General features: G+C 44.5%; 1 protein-coding gene across 2 annotated transcripts in view; it reads right to left on the reverse strand.

Moving 5' to 3' along the window:
- LOC309564621 (PDZ and LIM domain protein 1-like) overlaps positions 1–20,711 on the reverse strand; it is a 92,930-nt gene that overhangs the window by 56,580 nt on the left and 15,639 nt on the right. For both annotated transcript variants that reach the window (XM_082269279.1, XM_082269278.1), the window contains exon 2: positions 4,937–5,088. In XM_082269279.1, coding sequence (XP_082125405.1) covers positions 4,937–5,088 — 152 coding nt within the window. The remainder of the gene's footprint in view (positions 1–4,936; positions 5,089–20,711) is intronic.

Consider the following 20,711-nt stretch of genomic DNA (forward strand, 5'->3'; position numbering starts at 1 on the left):
ATTTGATTGACAGCAGCAGGAGCCAATAGCTCCTGAGAGGAGAGAAAGAGACCAGTGCTGCTGCAGGCAGCTACAGCGCTGCATCGAGATAAGACTCTTTGGAAAAAAAAAAGACTCTCAGGTAAGCGTAAGGGGAGGTGGTAATACTTCCACTGGAACATTTTTTACCCTAATGCAGAAAATACATCAAGATGAAAAATGTTCTGCCTTTATTTAGAAGCTGAACCAATGGCTCCTGCGAGGAGAGAATGAGAGGGACCAATGCTGCCGCAGGCGGACACAACGCAGCATCCAGATAGGACTCAGGTAAGTATAAGGGGAGAGGGCGCTACTTCCACTGGAACATTTTTTAACCTATAGAACCACTTCAAACTCCCATTCACAGGTGAGCATTTTGGAGCTCAAAGTTCGGAAACACTTTACAATCAAAATCACATGCTTTTAGAATCGTCCCTGTTCATATTGGAGTGTTAGACGCCTGTATCCTAACACCTTAAGCTCAACAAGGTGCATGAGCTGCTTTTGAAGCAGAGTTAGGTCCCATTAACTTCAACGGGACCCTTCCAAAAAAATAATACACAAAAAGCACATTACCCCACATTACCACATTTTTTTAGCACGCCAAAGAACGCAAAGAAGTTCCTGTATGGCACTTCTGCTTTAAAACGTGCACAAAAAAAAAAAAAAAACCTCTCAAAATCCCCTATGGTACACTTAAGTGCGAGTAGGAGCTTCAAGGATTGCTTAAAGTCTAAGGTTAGGTAAAACTTTTGTTTTCAGCACAGGGGATGGCAAGTACATGCTCCAGCTGTCATAGTGAAAATTTTCTGTCCTCTGTCCCCTCACATACCCTGCAGCGGTAATTTTTCAGTGCTACGGGAGTTAGAGCCAAGGGGGCCTGTCACAGGCAGTCTTTAAGAGTGTCAACTATGCTTCCCCTTTCTTCCCCCTCCTCCATTCATATAAGCTGTACTATAGTTTCCATGAATAAGGAACGCTCTATGAATGGAGGCAGACCATGCATTCATCTGCATATCATCCTTTAATAGAAACGTGTCATTTCATGCAAAATCAACAGGCATCTTACTAAAATCATTCTTAGCACTTTTTATGTCATTTTTCAGAGTAAGAAAAAAAAAAAAACTGCGATCACAAATAATACAATAAAAAAAAAAAAAAATTATAGCCATTAGGGCTCATGCACACGGACATTCATAGGCACAAATCTCAACGTTGTTCCAGTGCCAGGGAGCCACAGGTGGTGCATACAGCCAGCCACACAAGGGTAAATGCTGATGCTTTCTGGCACTGGTATTTACCCACATAAGTGCATATGAAATATTCCCAGAACATGGAATGTGAACTCTGTCTGGAGATAGGTGCAGATTGGATGGGAAGAATCTGTCCAACGAAATTCTATCTTGTACCCTGATCAGATCAGTTTGTGAATCCATTTGTCCTGAATCAAGGAAGTCCAAAGGTCCCGGAAAGAAGCAAATACGGGACCCAGAAGTGGGAGAGGGTACCCCTTCATGCAGACATGGATTTGTCTGCAGATCTGGACTGCCGGTCTTTGATTTACCAGACCATGGCTTCTTGAACTCCCAGAAGACGGCTTCCCTTTTTTTTTTTTTTTTTTTTTTTTTTTTTTTTTTTTGTGACCCGGAAGTATGAAAAAGCCGCTTATGAGCAGTGAAGGAAGGCCCCCGTCTATGACGTGGTGCCTTGCCCTTAGAGGACTGAGGAAGAGGAGTACTCCCTTTCTCCCCCCCCCACCCCCCATAAGGCTTTTGATCAACTCGTCCAGAGAGGACCCAAACAACCTCTCCCCCATAAAGGGAAGATCTGTCAAAGCCTTTTTGGAAGCCTGGTCCGCAGCTTTTCAACCACACTATGCGTCTAATCGCAATTCCCACTGCCGACACTCTGGCCACTAGGGGAGCCGCATCCAGGGACGCATTACACATGAACACCAGGGCTTGAGCCATCTGATCTATTAGTTCCAGCTCCGCTGACTGAGCTGCTCAGCTTCCAAGTTACCCTTTAGTAACTTCACCCATTCAGTCACCGTCTGTGACACCATAACATTCACAAATATTGGTTTTAATATGCACGTGTAGATGGCGGGACAGAGACTCCACACTTCTATCCACAGGGTCCGCGGAGGTCTGGGATTCTTCCACCAGAACCACAGTAGACTTATTCAGTCTGGAAACCAGGTTATCCACCTTTGGTGGCACGGTCCACCTAGTGGAAACTACATCTGCAAAAGGATAACAGTGTTTAAAGCGCTTAGGCACCACTAGCATGTGCTTGATGCGCCGCCATTGTTCATTGACAATAGCGTCAAAAAGCTCTGGACAAGGAAACCCCTTGCCCGATTTTCAGGAACCAAAAGACATCTGCGATCCCGACGTTGTAGATTCATCTGCCAATTTTAAAGTTTCCCACACTGAAACTAAATGTGCGTTCCCGCGCGGCGGCAGCGGACGAGAACAGGTCCTCTTCACCATGAATGCGAAAACACCGACTCCCTCAGGGTGGGGTGCGTCTGCGGTGGCCACATCTGCGTCAGAATCTGAGGAAACTACCGAGGGAGGCGGAGGCAGAGGGCGTTTCCGACTAGCAATACTTTTACATATAAAATATACCTTTGACACCAGGCTTTCCAAGATTGCTGTAATTGCAGACAGGGGCTGCAACCCACAAGGTTCTGCAGCCATTCCTAGGGGGTCTGTAGGTGAAATAGTACCCTGGGACTCCATTTTACACTGAGATGAAAATAATGCAGTGTCAAAATTTAAAAGTCACTAAATCGTGATCCCACTGCTAAATTAGGGGTATACCTAGTCCCAATCCTAAACAATCTGATAGCAATGTGGGTGAGAAAAACCTACAGGGGACCGAGAAACGTTACCAAACCGCTTAGGTGAATGCCAGCACGTTCTTATGAAACAAAGTAAAACGATCTGCCACAGGAAATGACAAGCATAGCCTGTAATAGCTAGATTTTTGTGTTACATGCCGTTCGCCTGTCCAGCATTGTAGACTATAAGAAAATGGCTGCCCCATGTATTCCTATGGGGAACTAAGAAAAAATGTCTGCCCATGCATTTCAATGGGAAAAAAGAAAGCATGAATCTACAGCAAAATGGCGGCCCCCATGACGTGCCATGCGGTCTTCCAAACCCCCAGAGGGGTTCCCTGACAAGAGGCATCAGAGGATCCCTAGGAAGGGACCCCACCAGGACAAGGCCATCCCTGCAGAAAAACACTGCCGCGCCGCAATATTTCCACCCCCCCGGAGGTAGGACCTGCCGTGGGTAGGTGAAAATACTTGGAGGGGATAGGCCTAACACCCCAGAGGCCAGGGGAACCGAGGGAGCACCAAGAGTCCGACTATTCCAGGAAGGGGGCCCACGTCCACCCCGAGACCGCCAGAGGATTGGGGGGGGGCAGTATTACTCACCGTACCACGGTACTCCGAACAGTCCACCTCCCATCTGGGGTGGGGGTGCTGCCAGCCAGGGGGTACATTGCTCAGGGCAATCCAGGTTGATCGTTTCCCAGTGAGACTTGTCCAGGCTCGTCGTAAACCATCAGTGCTCTGTCGTGGCAAGGCCTAGTTCTGGACTATAACCTGCTCACGCTCGCTGACCAGGCTGGCAGACCATAAGGATCTAGAATGGGGTCTTCAAACTATGGCCCTCCAGTTGTTCAGGAACTACAATTCCCATCATGCCTAGTCCTGTCTGTGAATGCCAGAGTTTTACAATGCCTAATGGGATGTGTAGTTCCGTAACAGCTGTAGGGCCGAAGTTTGAGGATCCCTGATCTAGAATATCCAGTCTAAAACCATAGCCGGCTATTGCTTGTATTTCTCCAGGAACTCGAAATAGTGAAAAATAAAAAAAAAGTAATAATCACAAAATACCAAATTTCCCTAATTTCCCGAAGTCCCAGCAGAGAACTAGGTCCTATTTCTAAACTAGATGCTGTAGCAGAGTGTGTGGGGTTATGCCTGAAGGGACAGCCCCCATAGGCGTGGTAAAACTTTTTCCTGCCTAGTGTCCTATTCCTGATGGGAGGAGCGTAACCCAATGGTCTAAAGATGATATGGAGCTGAGTCGGTCGATGAACGATAGAGAAAAAAAAATGATTTAAATATGTACGTTTTTATATATACACACACACACACACACACACACACACACACACACACCTCGGCCCTACAGCTGTTACGGAACTACACATCGCATTAGGCATATATACATACACACAAAGAAACTGTAAGCAGGTTTTGAATTGATACATACGGTTTTAAAAACCTTGTTTCAATGTATAATTTGTGATTTATGTGCTTACTAAAAATACACACCATTTCTTTTGTATAAACTAACCAATATACAACGGTTATCACTCTTCAACATCTGTAAAGTTTCATCAAGCACTTGGGTCTTGGGTCACAAAGGAGATAGATCAGAGATATGGCGGCTCATGTACACGGGTAAAGTTTTCTGCTTCGGATAGGTTTTGTAAAGCAAACTGCAATGAATTTGAATTGTATAAATCCGTGTTCACTCAGTCATAGGAAATAAATATAAAAAGAACAAAAGAGATCTAGCCATTTGCCTATTACTAACTGGATTGATGACACAGACAAACTATACAGATGTTCCCCCTAGGTTTTTTGCCCTTACACAGACCTCTGTACTTCTCTGGTTCCGTGCCTCTGAATACAGACGTCTAATGACAGCTCACGCTCCCACTTAAACACAAGGAGGGGAGGAGACCGCAGGAATGCATAGACATTCATGTTTTTACATGAGCTGTGGCTGAAGCACTTAGAGAAAATGCAAACTGTTTATATGTTGTCATCCATCTTCTCAGAGAACATTACCTGTATGTTGTCATCTATCGTCTCAGAGAATATTACCTGTTAATGGTGAGAGCCAGATCATCTTCACAGGCTTTGATTTTGTTCTGTGCTTCTAAATGAGTCATTCCATCTGTATTCTCTCCGTCAATGGCAACAACCACATCTCCGGTACACAGTTCAGCCAAAGCAGCCTTGCTACCGAGCGTCACCTGTAAGAAGGCAAGAAGTTCAGTTATAGATCATTTGTGGGTAACCGTATTCAAAAAATGCTTCCAGGGCTATATTTTCTACATGGTACTCCTGGACAAGTGCCTAGAGAAGCCAATCTCAACCCTAAGGTATCTCCAGATCAGAGGTCTCCAAACTTTCTTCGTCCTTCATACCTTAGATGGGGGGCAGACTGTAGTCACTGGGAGTGGAAAATGTCTCAGCATCAGTGGGAGTAAACAATGCCCCATTTTTAATGTCAGTAAGAGAACTGTGCCACATTATTGGTGTCATTGGTAGGAATTGTGCCCCATCTTTGATTTCATTGGGAGGAATTGTGCCCCATCTTTGATGTCATTGGGAGGAATTTTGCCCCATCTTTGGTATCACTGGGCAGAATTGTGGCGCATCTTTGGTATCATTGGGAGGAATTGTGGCGCATCTATGGTATCATTGGGAGGAATTGTGGCGCATCTTTGGTATCATTGGGAGGAATTGTGGCGCATCTTTGGTATCATTGGGAGGAATTGTGGCGCATCTTTGGTATCATTGGGAGGAATTGTGGCACATCTTTGGTATCATTGGGAGGAATTGTGGCGCATCTTTGGTATCATTGGGAGGAATTGTGCTGCATCTTTGGTATCACAGGGCGAAATTGTGCCGCATCTTTGGTATTATTGGGAGGAATTGTGGCGCATCTTTAGTTTTAATGGATGAGAGAGTGCCCCTTTGGGCCAGATAAAAGCAAACAAAGAGCCGCATCTGGCCCCCAGGTCACAGTTTGGAGACCATGGCTCCAGATGTTTCTGCCTCTGGATAAACTCTCAATTAATGAGCATGTCTGGGCAAAAAAAGAAAACCACAATCACTACATTTCTGCAATACATGCACATTTTCCATGTTTTGCCTGGTTAAAGCCGCTGTGAGTACAGAAAAATACCTGTTGACTTCACAAAAAAATCCAGTGTGATCGTAACTTCCCATTGTGCCTGGACAATGCCGCCTCTGCTGCACTGAAATTGCAAGCAGATTAGTCAGCCCTACATGCATTCTTGCTGCTGGACAACAGAACACCTCCCGCTTATGTTATGGAGATAGATCAATAGATCTTGTGTGTTCTGTGGTGTCCCTCATTGGTGACAACCACCCTCTCCATTTGTCCTGATCACCAATGTCACTAAAAGTGAAAGATGGAACTGAAAGCGAGGGGAAAGCCTCCTTTACTCTATCCAAAATGAAAAAAAGTAAATAAAATTTTGGCCTTAGACTTTAAGCACAGCTGGAACATTCCTTGGGAACAGGCGGCATTTCTCAGATTGTTGCCCCTCCTATGTGTAAAATAAAGAAATAATAACTTGGGTTTAAGAATTAAAATAGAAATGAGAGTAACCATAGAAAGGAAAGTTATAAAAAAAATAATGTTATGCATTACCTCAGATGCAAAATGTCTGCACACAAACCACTTCCACAATTCTGCTTTATTATTTGGGATGTTGTATTGTGCTGGGAAACTACACAACGCACATTTACCAAGTTTCCAATGTGAACATTTTGGGTGGATTTAGGAAAAAAAGTGCGTGAGACAAGATTGGTCTCAGTGGGTGTTGTTGCCCATAGCAAACAAACAATCAGTTTTTTTTTTTTCCCAAAGAAGCTTCGAATTTTCAAATGCTGGTTGGTTGCGTTTCAGCTGAGACAACGTTTGTCTTAGACACTTTTCATGTATTGTAGCAGTGACATTCTGAACATTGTCAGGAATTCAGTATGTGTCTTTTTATGGTGGCATATGAGGTAGAGAATAGATTAAAATCACATGTTGCCTGCCTGGCGGAGGATATTGCTTCACTCCTTAGATCTTCTGCTTTCATCACCGTGGGCTGTGGCACACACTGTACAAGTGATGACTTAAAAGCATAGACCATACAAAAAAAAAAAAAATGGGGAGGAGAGAAGGGCACTCTTACTGATTAAAATAAAATATATACATATATAAAAAACAAAAATGTATGTATGTATGTATGTATGTACACACATACATACTATATTATATATATATATATATATATATATATATATATATATATATATATATATATATTTTTTTTTTTTATATTATATATATATATATATATATATATATATATATATTAGCATTGCAGCCTGAAAAGCGTTGGGAGCAATGCAGAGCCACACCAAGATACAGCCCTTCAGTTAAGGGACTGGAGAAAGTATCAATGGATTACAAGTAGGAATAGGCCGATATATCGGGGGCCGATATGCACTTTCCCCGATATATCGGTATCGGGCCCCGGAACTGGCCGATATTTTTGTGACGTCATTCCGCCTTCTTAGGCCACCTCCCTCGCCTTGGACAGCCTTGTCTGGAGTCGGGACTAGTCTCGCAGGAGTGTATCACAGCCATACACCCACCCACAGCAGCACGGTGCCAGCCACCCACATCCACAGGCCCTGTACCGGCCAGCCACAGGCCCTGTACCAGCCAGCCACCCACAGGCCCTGTACCAGCTAGCTACGGGCCCTGTACCAGCCAGCCACCCACAGCATGCCAGCCACCCACCACAGGGTTCCAGCCAGCCACAGGCACTGTACCAGCCATCTGCCCACAGGCCCTGTGCCAGCCGCCCACCACAGGGTGCCAGCCAGCCACCACAAGGTGCCAGCCAGCCAGCCATTAAGCATTAAAAAAAATTAACATGTTCAGTACCAGATTTGAGTCAAAAATTGTCTTCTATTTTTCAAAACTTTAAAAATGTACAAAATATCGATCCATATCGGCCAATACCGATACGTTGTGACCAACATATTGGTATCGGCCCTGAAAAAAAAACATATCGGTCTATCCCTAATTACAAGTACGGGACACCGCTGCATCGATCCATTGAGATACACAAGTCCCTCTGCAGTGGATAAGTCCCATTGTAGTTTTTTTATTTTCAGATTCCTTTGCATGTGCGGACTGAGTTGATTTTAACTAAGGACAGGAGTGGGCAGGAGGAGGAAGAAATCCTCGGATTATGTGAGGGGGTGGAGGACTGCAGACTGACCTGGTTTCATGTTCCCTCTAAATATGGGTAGAATGTCAAACATGCTCCGAAAAGCTGGACTTCTCTTTTAAGTTTTACTTTACTGTAGCAAGGATTTTGTGTAATTTAGGGTATCTCCAACTCTTCAAATTCAAGTGGCACAAGATGCAGTTTGGATGGATTTAATGGCTTACAACCATCCAAAACCAATATATGTTTTTTGATAGGATGCTGGGGACTATTACGGAGATCTCGGTGGTTGAGTTACAGGGTCTGCCCACCTGCTTTGGCATTCAAATACCCCTCTGTTAAATTTTTTTATATTACGAGAAAACATGGATTGTTGGAACATGTTAAAGTGGGAGGGAACTGTCACAGAGCCTGTCCAGGCTCCGCAGGCATCCTGACAATAATGTTGGGATCCACCGAGATGCCTGGGCCGGCAGCTGGCTTAGCCTCCCAGTGCACCTCTGAGAGCCTAAACCAGCCCCTTCAACCCCTCTCCAGTGAGCGCTGGAGGGGCAGAGCACAGTCTGAGTTACCAACCTGTACGCAGAGCGAACCCAAGAACTGAGTGATCAGCCATCTTGGATCGCTCAGTTCTTGTTGTAGAGTTGACAAGGGACAGCTGCAGCATCAAATGGATAATGCACCCACCTAGCTGAGTATGTAAGTTTTTGTTTTTTCAAAATCTCATACTTCTCTCTTTTAAACCTGGAGATAAAACCACCCCAACAACAATTGATTTCATCCCAATTAGCACAAACATACATGCAGTTTCTTAGAATGAATAGCTCTGCATTTTCTTCTTTTTTTTTTTAAATATACCCTATAAGTCAGGTAACCGAGTGGGCACAATGCACTAGGAGTGATATCTTACAATGAAGACCGATTTAAAACCACACCACTGTGAGTCTCCTTTACAGCCGGTTCACACCAGAAAGCGCATGTTTCCATGCGGTGTGTGTTTATAGCCTGTTCATTGCAATGGGCTGCAAAATGCACTGCACCATGGAGAAAGTAAGCACTACTTTTCAAAATAAAAAATGGTCCTGTGCTACCAGTGATGCACCTCCATCCCTAATAGTCATAAATATAAAAACTAAAATTTGCCCTGAGACTTTAAATGAGGTGTACCACTAAAAATAAAAACACACAAAACATGATTGATAAACATGATGACTATTGTATCTACTTTTCAATATATTACATGCAATGCAGATACAATAATTCCAGGCCGATTTATACATTTCGGTATCACACAAAAAGTGAATACACCCCTCACATTTTTTTTAAATACTTTATATCTTTTCATGTGACAACACTGAAGAAATGACACTTTGCTACAATGTAAAGTAGTGAGTGTACAGCTTGTATAACAGTGTAAGTTTGCTGTCCCCTCAAAATAACTCAACACACAGCCATTAAAGCGGAGTTCCACCCTGGAATTTTTTTTTTTTTTTTTTAAATACCCCCGGGACAGTCAGGGCTAGTACATTCCACAATGGCTAGCCTCTGATCTGTCCCGGGTTACACTTACCTGTTAAGACAAATACTTACCTTGAAAAAGTCTTGTCCAGCGCTGCCATCTCAGATGTGGGCAGCTTGAAGCCAGCGCGATCCTCTTCGGCGTCCTCTTCCGCCTTCTTCGGTCCCACGATGCCCTGCGCCGGCCCCGCCGTCACTTCCGGTGCGCGCGCGTCATCCCTCCACAGCTTCTGGGCATGCCCAGAAGCTGTTTAGAAGGGGATGATGCACGCGCCCCGGAACTGATGTCGGGGCCGGTGCAGGCGCAATGATTCCTGGGAGCGATGACGTTCAGCTCCCAGGAATCATTGCAGAGCCAGGAAGTGACGACGGGCCGCGGCCGAGGAAGGAGGAAGAAGGAAGTAAGGGAAGTATATTTTCTTCGCTACGAGGTAAGTAAAAAAAAAAAATGCGATTAGCCATTTGTTTTTCAGGTGACCCGGAGCGAGAAGATGGAGGTAAGTATAAAATTAGGGTGGAACTCCACTTTAATGTCTAAACCGCTGGCAACAAAAGTGAATACACCCCTTAGTGAAAATGTCCAAATTGGGCCCATTTAGCTTTTTTCCCTCCCCTGTGTCATGTGACTCATTAGTGTTTTTCCAGGGTTTGAATGAGCAGCAGCTGTGTTAAAATTTGGTGTTATCGCTCTCACTATTTCATACTGGTCACTGGAAGTTCAACATGGCACCTCATGGCAAAAAAACTCTGAGGATCTGAAAAAAAGAATTGTTGCTCTTTATAAAGATGGCCTAGGCTATAAGATTGCCAAGACCCTGAAATTGAGCTGCAGCCCGTTGACCAAGACCATACAGTGGTTTAACAGGACAGGTTCCACTCAGAACAGGCCTCACCATGGTCAACCAAAAGGAGTGGAGTGCACGTGCTCAGCGTCATATCCAGAGGTTGTCTTTGGGAAATACACATGAGTGCTGCCAGCATTGCTGCAGAGGTTGAAGGTGTAGGGGGGTCAGCCTGTCAGTGCTCAGACCATATGCCGCACACTGCATTAAATTGGTCTGCATGGCTGTCGTCCCAGAAGGAAGCCTCTTCTAAAGATGATGCACAAGAAAGCCTGCAAACAGTTTGCTGAAGACAAGCAGACTAAGGACATGGAATACTGGAACCATGTACTGTGGTCTGATGAGACTAAGATAAACATATTTGGTTCAAATGGTGTCAAGCATGGGTAGCGGCAACCAGGTGAGGAGTACAAAGACAAGTGTGTCTTGCCTACAGTCAGGCATGGTGGTGAGAGTGTCATGGTTTTGGGCTGCATGAGTGCTGCCAGCACTGGGGAGCTACAGTTCATTGAGGGAACCATGAATGCCAACATGTACTGTGACATACTGAAGAGGAGCATGATCCCCCCCTCTTCGGAGACTGGGCCTCAGGGAAGAATTCCAACATTAGAACGACCCCAAACACCTCCAAGATGACCACTGCCTTGCTAAAGAAGCTGAGGGTAAAGGTGATGGACTGGTCAAGCGTGTCTCCAGACCTAAACCCTATTGAGCATCTGTGGGGCATCCTCAAATGGAAGGTGAAGGAGCGCAAGGTCTCCAATATCCACCAGCTCCATGATGTCGTCATGGAGGAGTGGAAGAGGAAGCCAGTGTCAACCTGTGAAGCATTTGTGAACTCCATGACCAAGAGGGTTAAGGCAGTGCTGGAAAATAATTGGTGGCCACACAAAATATTGACACTTTGGGCCCAATTTGACATTTTAACTTAGGGGCAAACTCACTTTTGTTGCCAGCAGTTTAGACAGTAATGGCTGTGTGTTGAGTTATTTTGAGGGGACAGCAAATTTACACTGCTATACAAGCTGTACACTCACTACTTTACATTGTAGCAAAGTGTTATTTCTTAAGAGTCGGTTCACACTGATCCAACACGACTTCGGGCGACTAATCCCGTCGCCCGTGCACCGCGACTTCGTCGCGGCTTGCAATGACTTCACATAATGGAAGTCAATGCAAGTCGCTCCGACTTTGCAAAAAAAAAGGTGCAGGAACCTTTTTCCAAGTCGGAGGGACTTGAGTCGCTCCTATTAGAACGGTTCCTATTGCACAGCACGGCCCGCTACTTGTCAGGCGACCAAGTCGCCTGACAAGTCGGAACAGTGTGAACCGGCAGTGTGTTGTCACATGAAAAGGTATAACAAAATATTTACAAAAATGTGAGGGGTGTACTCACTTTTGTGAGATACTGTAAATACACAATTGAAAACAATGCATCTTATAAACTCGATGCGTTTCATGAGCAACTGCTCACTTCCTCAGGAGTGGATGCACATAAAATAGGTCTATAAAATAAGACGACCTAAAAGATATTTATTATTGCTATGATATATACTCTTTACTTTATAGACATGTTTTAGGTGCACTCCTGAGGAAGGGAGCAGTTGCTCACGAAAAGCGCTGAGTTTATAAGATGCCTCGTTTTCAATCGTGTATTTATATCAGCTTGGAATGTAATTGCATTGGATGTAATATGATGACTATTGTATCTACTTTTTAGTAAATTTATCAATCATGTTTATTTTGGATTTAGTGGTACAGCTCATTTAGCGCCGGTTCACACTACCGCGACGCTACTTTAGGTGGCGACCTCCGAGGTCGCGGTGCAAGCAGCGCGCCGCGACCTCGGAGCGGCCGCCACGGACTTCATAACATTGAAGTCTATGGCAGTCGCCTCCTGGTCGCCCCAAAGAAGCTCCGGACCCTTTTTCTAGGTCGGAGCGACTTGTGTCGCTCCTATTAGAACGGGTCCGTAGCTTCCCTATGGGAGGCGACCTGTGAGGCGACCAGGTCGCCTCACAGGTCGCCCTAGTGTGAACCGGCACTTAAAGTCTCAGGGCTAATTTTCGTTTTTATATGTACTACACTAAATCATATGGTAATGCGCTACCATGCAATTTGGTGCAGGCAAATGCACTGCATTTTCAGTGCCATTAACCATTCATTGGCACCCGCATGCAAATCACAAGAGCAGCACTTTCACCTACGCTGTGGGAAAGGCGCATGAAATGAGTCTTTACCACACTGCGTTCTAGTGTGAATTGCCCCTTAACTGTTAACCTATAGGATTCTGTTTGAATAAGTTTTTATTGGGTTTTACAACGTCAGGTTTCATGTGACAGTGTAAGTATATTATGGGGTGTGAAACAAGAAGCAAATGTCACGTATGCCAAGCAGAATGACATTCATCGTGGACTTAAAGCATGGGAGTCTTAAAAAAAAATAAATAAATAATAATAGCAATCCAAACTAGGGATCGACCAATATCGTTTTTTTTTTTTAGGGCCGATACCAATACCGATTTTCCAGCTACCCTTCAGGCCGATATTCTTTACATTTAAAGTATTTTATTTTAACGGTGTCCTTTTAAAGTTATTTTTTTTTATCACTTTTATTGCTGTCACAAGGAATGTAAACATCCCTTGTGACAGTAATAGGCAGTGACAGGAACTCTTTATGGAGGGATCTGGAGTCTATAAGACCCCAAACCCCCTACTCTGCACTTGAAAGCATTCAAAATGCCAAGTTTGGCTGTTTTGAATACTGTAATTCTTTTTTTTCTTTTAAATCTGGTGCCTTTAAGGCTCCAGTAACCGGAAGTGATATCATGACATCGCTTCCGGGTCACTACATCGGAGACCAGACCCGGGCCGATTCTGGCTTTGTTCAGGTCTTCACTCAGGCCTTCTGGTGAGACAGGAGACCTGGGCGGAGTGGCGGGGGTGGGGGGGGGGAACGTTCCCCCTCCCACTGCTTATAACAACAGTTGAGCGGCTGCTTAGCCGCATCGATTGTCATTACAAGAAAGCCAACCATCGGCTCTAAAAAAAAAAAAAAAAAAAAAAAAAAAAAAAAAACAGTACCGGGGTGATGCCTCTAGCTGCAGGCATCACTCTGGTACAACCCCTTGAAGCAATATTGGTAATACATCGGTAAGTTGGTTATCGATACAGATTCTTCTTCTTAAAAAAAAAGTGAATTTCGGCCCCTCCGATAATCGGTCGATCCCTAATATAAACCTTCTTGTAATTGATTAGTACATGAAGGACATGTATAGATATTTTTGTGTGTCAACAAAACTGCGTTAAAACCTGGGCTGAAAATTTTAATTAAAGGGCTCGTTTACACTTGTGTAGAGATCTGTGTTTTTCTGAAAGAAAAAAAAAAAAAAAAAAAAAAATTGGCCCTAGTCACAATTAAACTCGGCCTTTGGGTGAGCTATAGTGCAGAATTCTGCAACATGTCAGCATTTCTCAGGACCACACCGAAGCTCACCTGCAGCAATGATTGGGTCTTATCAAATACAGTCACTGTTCAGGTATTCAGGCAGCCGCGGGTGCGGAGGCAGCCTGAATGCAAGGCAGGGAAGATTCCCCTCTCCACACTGTTAGTTACTGTAATTGCTGGCTTTCAACAGTTTGTACTTGAATCAAACAAGTCTGTTATTTAGAGTGGTCGGCATAGGGGATGAGAATATTTACTTTCACCCCATAACATGAAGATCATGAGCTGACTTAACCACTTGCCCTCCGGAAGATTTACCACCCCCTCATGACCAGGCCATTTTTTTGCGATATGGCACGGTGTTATTTTAATGAACATTCAAGCTGTCATGCAACGCTGTACCCCAAAAAAATAGATGTCTTTTTCCCCACAAAGTTTTTTTTTTTGGTGGCGTTTGATCACCTCTGCATTTTTTTATTCTTTTTTGCGCTATACAACACACACAAACACATCCAATATAGAAAAAAAAAAAAAAAAAAAAAGAAGAATGAATTTCTTTATCAATTTAGACCAATATGTATTCTGCAACATCATTTTTGGAAAAAAAAATAAATTCCCAATAGGCATATACTGATTGGTTTGCACAAAGTTTATAGCGTTTACAAACTATGTGATATTTTATTTTTATTTACCAGTAATGGCGGGGATCAGCGCCACTAACTTTTTGGGGACCAGTGACACTAATACAGTGATCAGTGCTACAAAACAAATATGCACTGTCACTGTATTAATGAGACTGGCAGAGAAGGGACAATATCTGGGGCAAGCAAAGGGTTAACTGTGTGCCTAGTGAGTGTTTTCTTACTGTGCGGAAGGTGCTTGTACTAGGGGAAGGTATGGATTTGTGCCCCTGCTTTGCAGAGACACAGGAACCATGCCTTCCTTACAGGCAGAACGGCAATCTGTCTTAGTTACATAGGCAGACTGCGGTTTTGCCTTTGTAACGAATGATCAGCGGATACTGGCAGACATCAAGTTTGCAGTACCCGCTGAGCATAATCACAGCGGGATCGAGCCGCCGACGGCGCACATGCGCGCCCCCAATCCGGAAGAGCCACATCACATATATACGTGATCCGGCACACAGCTGCAGCCCTGTAGCAGTAAAACTGCTGTAGGCATCGGGTAATGTTTGAGAAGGGAATCCTTTTGGTTTCTTTTTGTAAAGGAAGAATGTGTGTTCTTTTATGTAACACATTTTGCTAACAATGTAGTATTGAGGTCAAACTAGGCGTAGTATTTATTCTCCTAACACACAATCAACATAGCACTGAACTGCGGACCTTAAACAAACACCATCTGCATTACAAACACAAAATGAGGACTTTCTCACCTATCAAGGTAAAAGTTCAAATTGTGTCATGTACATGGGAGATACAGCTCAGTGCCATCAGGTTCCTTTCATTCCGGCATCATCAACATACTATAGCAAGTAACACTAAAAGCTGGCCATACACTATCTTACTTTTGCTGGTTCCTGATGAACCACATTAAATTTGCTACATAGGTGGCCCTGTTGGCCGCCTCCTGCCAGACATTTTTCAATTCAAAAATCTAAAAAGGAGCTGGCGGAAAATGGTCTGCCGAACAGCAGCTGCATCCATTCAGAAAATAGCAGGCAGTTTGTCCATCTGCTCTGTAAAGGGTGGAGGATGCGGGCAGAATGAAAGAAATGAAACAGTGTATGACCAGCCTTGCCACAATTCTTCTGCCTCACACTCAGTGTTGCCCAGTTTGGGGTCACCGCATTGGTCATATCCTGCTACAGCTTCTGCTTCTCCACCTATCACTGCATTGTTTGCAAGGGACATCCCACACCCCTGGCCTCCTGACACGGTTCCGTTCAGCCTGTCATCGACTTGTACAGGTTTTCAGTCCAAGGCAAACACCAATGTGGTCCATGATGGGGCCTGTGTCTTTAGGATGTATTTCTGCAATTAGGACCTCAGTAAACATGCGAGGGATAGTGGTGGGGAGGAACGGAACCAGGCAGAGGGATGGAGGTGGGGAGGAACGGAACCAGGCAGATGGATGGTGGTGGGGAGGAACGGAACCAGGCAGATGGATGGTGGTGGGGAGGAACGGGACCTGGCAGATGGATGGTGGTGAGGAATGGGATCAGGCAGAGGAATGGGATCAGGCAGAGGGATAGTGGTGGGAGGAATGGGATCAGGCAGAGGGATGGTGGTGGAGGAAGGATGTGATCAGGCAGAGGGATGAGATCAGTGACACTGGCACTCGCTTGCTTTCAGTGTCAGTCAGTTCCCCCTCCTCCATGCTCCGTGTGTCTGTGCTTCTCCCTTCCGGTGCCTCCAGTAATGCTTCTGCTGACGTGGGGTCTCCTCAAGCTCCTTCTCCTTCATGTGGGGTCTCTCAAGCTCCTTCTCCTTCCAGTGTCCATCTGGAAAGGGGAGGGGACTTTAGTCACCAGGCAGGCTCTGCCTCTGTTTTTCCAGGAGAAGCAGAGCACTGCATGGAGCGCAGGACGACGCCATCGGCAATCGATTCGGCCATCTCTCAGCATCGATGCAGAATCGTGAACATCTGAATCGCGATGCATCGATGCTGCGATTATATTCATCACCCCTACTATACAGCAATCTGCTGGGAGCTACTATGCTTCCACAATAAAATAAAAGTCTAGCCTCTGCTGTATACATAATGACAATGATATTTACACTGATGCGTGCAAGTCCATCCAAGAGAACGAGGAAACATATGGCCAAACATTTTAATGCAGGAATGAGGCATTCCGCAGACCAGACAGATCTTATCTGTGCCACAAATAACTTTTCTACAAACACATTCCCAGGCTAATCAAACAAATGTTTGGACGACGTAAAACTTCTGACGGGAATAAACACAGTGGCTCTTCTCATTTGAGATTGCCTAAAAAGTGGTTCTAAAGGCAGAAGGTTTTTTTGTCTTCATGAATTCTATGCATAAAGATAAAAAACCTTCAGTGGGTAGCAGCCCTCCATAGTCCCCCCTAATACTTACCTGAGCCCCATCTCGATCCAGCGATGTTGCAAAAGTGCCTCGGTCACCTGGGACTCTCTCTCCTGATTGGCTGAGACAGCTCCGGCGCCAACAGCGCCTGCTGCTGTCAAAGTCAGATAGCCAATGAGGAAAATGGGGGGGGGGGGTTGGGATTGAACCACAGATCCTTGTCTGAATGGGCACACAGAGCTACGGCTCGGGTGCCCCCCATAGCAAGCTGCTTGCTGTGGTGGCACTCGGTGGAAGGGAGGGGCCAGGAGCGCCGCCAAGGGACCCGAGAACAGGAGGAACCGGGCTGCTTTGTGCAAAACCACTGCACAGAGGCTATAAGTATAATTTTTTTTTTTTTAAACAACCAAGACTTTAGTATCACTTTGTTACTAGTGTTTGTTACCCCAACATTTCTTATTTCTGATACGTGCCTGCTGTACCATGTACTTTTACCAAAAAGTATCCTGTTCTCTTTGTATTGCTTCCTTTGTGTGAAATGTGTTCCTGCCAGTTCCTCTGCTTTCCTATTAAAAACTGACCATGCTAAGCAGGAGAGCACACTGTGGCAAGTTCTCTAGCTGTGCTAGGAACTCAGCCTGCTCTCCTCTTAATGATCAGACTTGTCCTGACATGCCGCCGCCAGAACCCCCACCCCCCTTACCCCCCTTCGCACAGCCTTTCACTGGGAAGCATACAGTGTATAGTTGCCTCTTCTTCCCCCAGCCCTTTTGAAGCTGAGAATAGAGGGCATGTGATCACCTCCGCTCCATCCACACTAAACTGCAAAGATCAACCCAAAAAATGGCTGCACCCGATTGTATGTAGTCATTGTTTGACTAACAATATTCTACCGGGTTCATTCAATAAAAGTTGACCAGGGTGCCCATGGCTCAAGTTTCTGCCGATTTAGAAAGAGTCGACCAAAAGGTGGGCCGTGTATTAACAGATGTCCAGCTTACTGCATCTGTATCCACTATCATCACTCAATGCTAAATAAAATCCTTTAAAGCTCAAATGAACTTTATACTTTATTAAGGGGATGCAGTTAGGCTGGCCTAAAACAAAAATGATGCATTTGTTTTTTTACTTTAAAGGGTCATTTAGGCCGGCCATAGTGGATTCAAATCTTGGCCAGTTCAGCAGGAATCGGATGAATTTTGAACCATTATTTGGCAGGCTGAATGTACCAAGTTCATTGATCGATTAGCTTGGGTACAACCAGAATGTCGAATTTTCTTGCAATTATTGTAAGTGGCTGCTATAGCTGCTAGCGATAATCACTGTCTTCTCCCAGCTTCCCCTGCCCGCCCCGTCCCCTCTTAGAAGAAAATTGCCCGGCAGGAGGTTATTCCCTGGTCATCACTGTGTGTTGATGGGTGAATCGTATGAATTTTTTTCCTGCAACCCGTGGTTTCAGAAAATACATTTGCACTGTCTATGGCCTGTCCAACATGTGTTGGGTCTCTGAAAAGTTGAACAAGGTTTTTGAATGGGAATACCACACTGCAACCACAAGGCTGACGTTTGGCTCACTTCAATCGGTTGGTTTCAGCAGCAGTACTGCCCATTGAAAGCGACATGGGGAAACGTTTTTGCGGAGGGTTGGCTTAAAATGCAATTCCTAACGAACAAGCTGAAATTTGCTTAGTGGATGGCACTTTTAGACCCCTCCCACTTCAATTGAAATATCAAAGAAGCCAGGCATAATATTGTTGGTCAAACAGCAGCTGCATCCAATTATATGCGGGGGCCAGCTGTCAGATTACAACAGCCACAGCACAAGATTACAGCATATTACGGTTAGATGTGATGTGAATATCTTTATGTGTATGGTCAGCTTAATGGGCAGCTAAAAAAAAAAAAAAAAAAAGGACCTCCTGCTGCTGCTCCCCCATTGAAGAAATCTGTCCCCTGAAAGAATAGCATACATGTCTATCAGCTGGGAAGATGAAGTCATCGTCTGCCTTATCTGGCTGGAACAATGACAACTAGTCGGAAAAATAAATCTCTAAGTATCGGCATAGATCTGCTGGTGTTCACAGACACAACAGTCATTGCTCTGTCTGGATGAAATCATTCCCCATCCATCAAATGTCTATCATACGCCCTATACTCAGGCAGTAGGTCATTGTGAACAGAATCATGCCAATGGGCACCATTAATGGAGCTGGCAGATGACAGCGATGGCAGTTTACATAAAACAGACTTGCAGCAGGGGACATGGTGTACAATCAAAGGCCTGCATACAATCAAAGGCCTGCATAGTTAGTGAGGTTACACAAACAGCTTTACATGGTCAAGCCCATAACAGCTGCTATTGTTACTTTTCCTGTTTGTCACAGGGTGCTGAACATTGTCACTTTTACTGTTTACACAATGACTCAGCTTTGCGATATGTACTGCCGACCTGATAAAGACAAATACCTAACATAGCCATGACACAGTAACCACCTTGCCTTCCTATTTGAAGCATTCGTCCCCAAAAAATAAATAACACCCTGCATACTTTTGGTTTACTTCCCCATTCCTTACACCAGTTTATTTTTTTCCATTTTCATAACGTTCTAATAATTACCAGGGAAAAATTGGCAATCATTACAGAAAAAAAAAAAAAAAAAAAAAGGGAAGAGGTTTTTAACAGATTATAATATATATATATATATATATATATATATATATATATATATATATATATATATATATATATATATATATATATATATACACACACAAAAAAATCGACCGATATCGTTTTTTTTTTTTTTTTTTTTTTTAATGCCGATACCGATATTTTGGTCATCAGATATCAGTATCAAGCTATCAGCCAATATTTTCGGACATGTAAAAAAACATTTTTTTTTTTTTTCTAAAGGTACTCCTTGTGGTGGGATCTGGGGGGTCTAAAAGACCCCAAACCCCTCCTCGGCACTGAAAAGCATTCAAAAATGCCAAGTTTGGCGGTTTTGAATGCTGTTAGTTTTTTTAATTCAGCGCAGAGTACCTGGAAGTGATGTCATGACATCACTTTCCGGTTTTTTACATGGAGACCGGGGCATGCGCATTTGCGGCAGGGATGCCGGCTTTCATGGGGATACATCTTCATCCTACACCGGGTCATCTCTTCGGCGGTGGTGGTGGTGAGGGTAGGATGCCCGGGTCTCCCAGTGGGACGGGAGACCCAGGTGAGCCGTGGAAGGCGGCGCATCGGTTGTCATTACAAGTCAGCCGATCGTCGGCTATGGACACTGGTAACGGGGTGATGCCTCTAGCTGCAGGCATCACTCCGGTACAAGCACTTTCCCTAAATGTCGGCAACCTCAGGGGCCGATTCCGATATATCGGGGAAAGTGCATATCGGCACCGATATATCCGTGTTACCGATAATCGGTTGATCTCTAATAAAAACAAAAATATATTATATATATATATATATATATATATATATATATAAATAATCACACACACACACACACACACACACACACACTAGGGCTGGGCGATAAAGCGATACCGATATGTATCGCGATAGTCAGGGGATCGATAGCAATACAAGACTGTGAACGATAAAACTTAAGGCCCGTACACACGTACCGATCGTCGGCATACAAACGTCGGTGGACGAAGGATCTGCCGATTGTACGCGTGTTAGTATGGTGCCTCCGACAGATGTCTGCGCACAATCCGCGGACAAAAGTCTTTCGTGCAAACATGAAAATATTTGTATGCCGACACCAGAACATACGATTGTTCGCCTGT

Source organism: Pelophylax lessonae, assembly GCF_965119305.1.
Source record: "Pelophylax lessonae genome assembly, chromosome: 9".
Classification (NCBI taxonomy): Eukaryota; Metazoa; Chordata; class Amphibia; order Anura; family Ranidae; genus Pelophylax; species Pelophylax lessonae.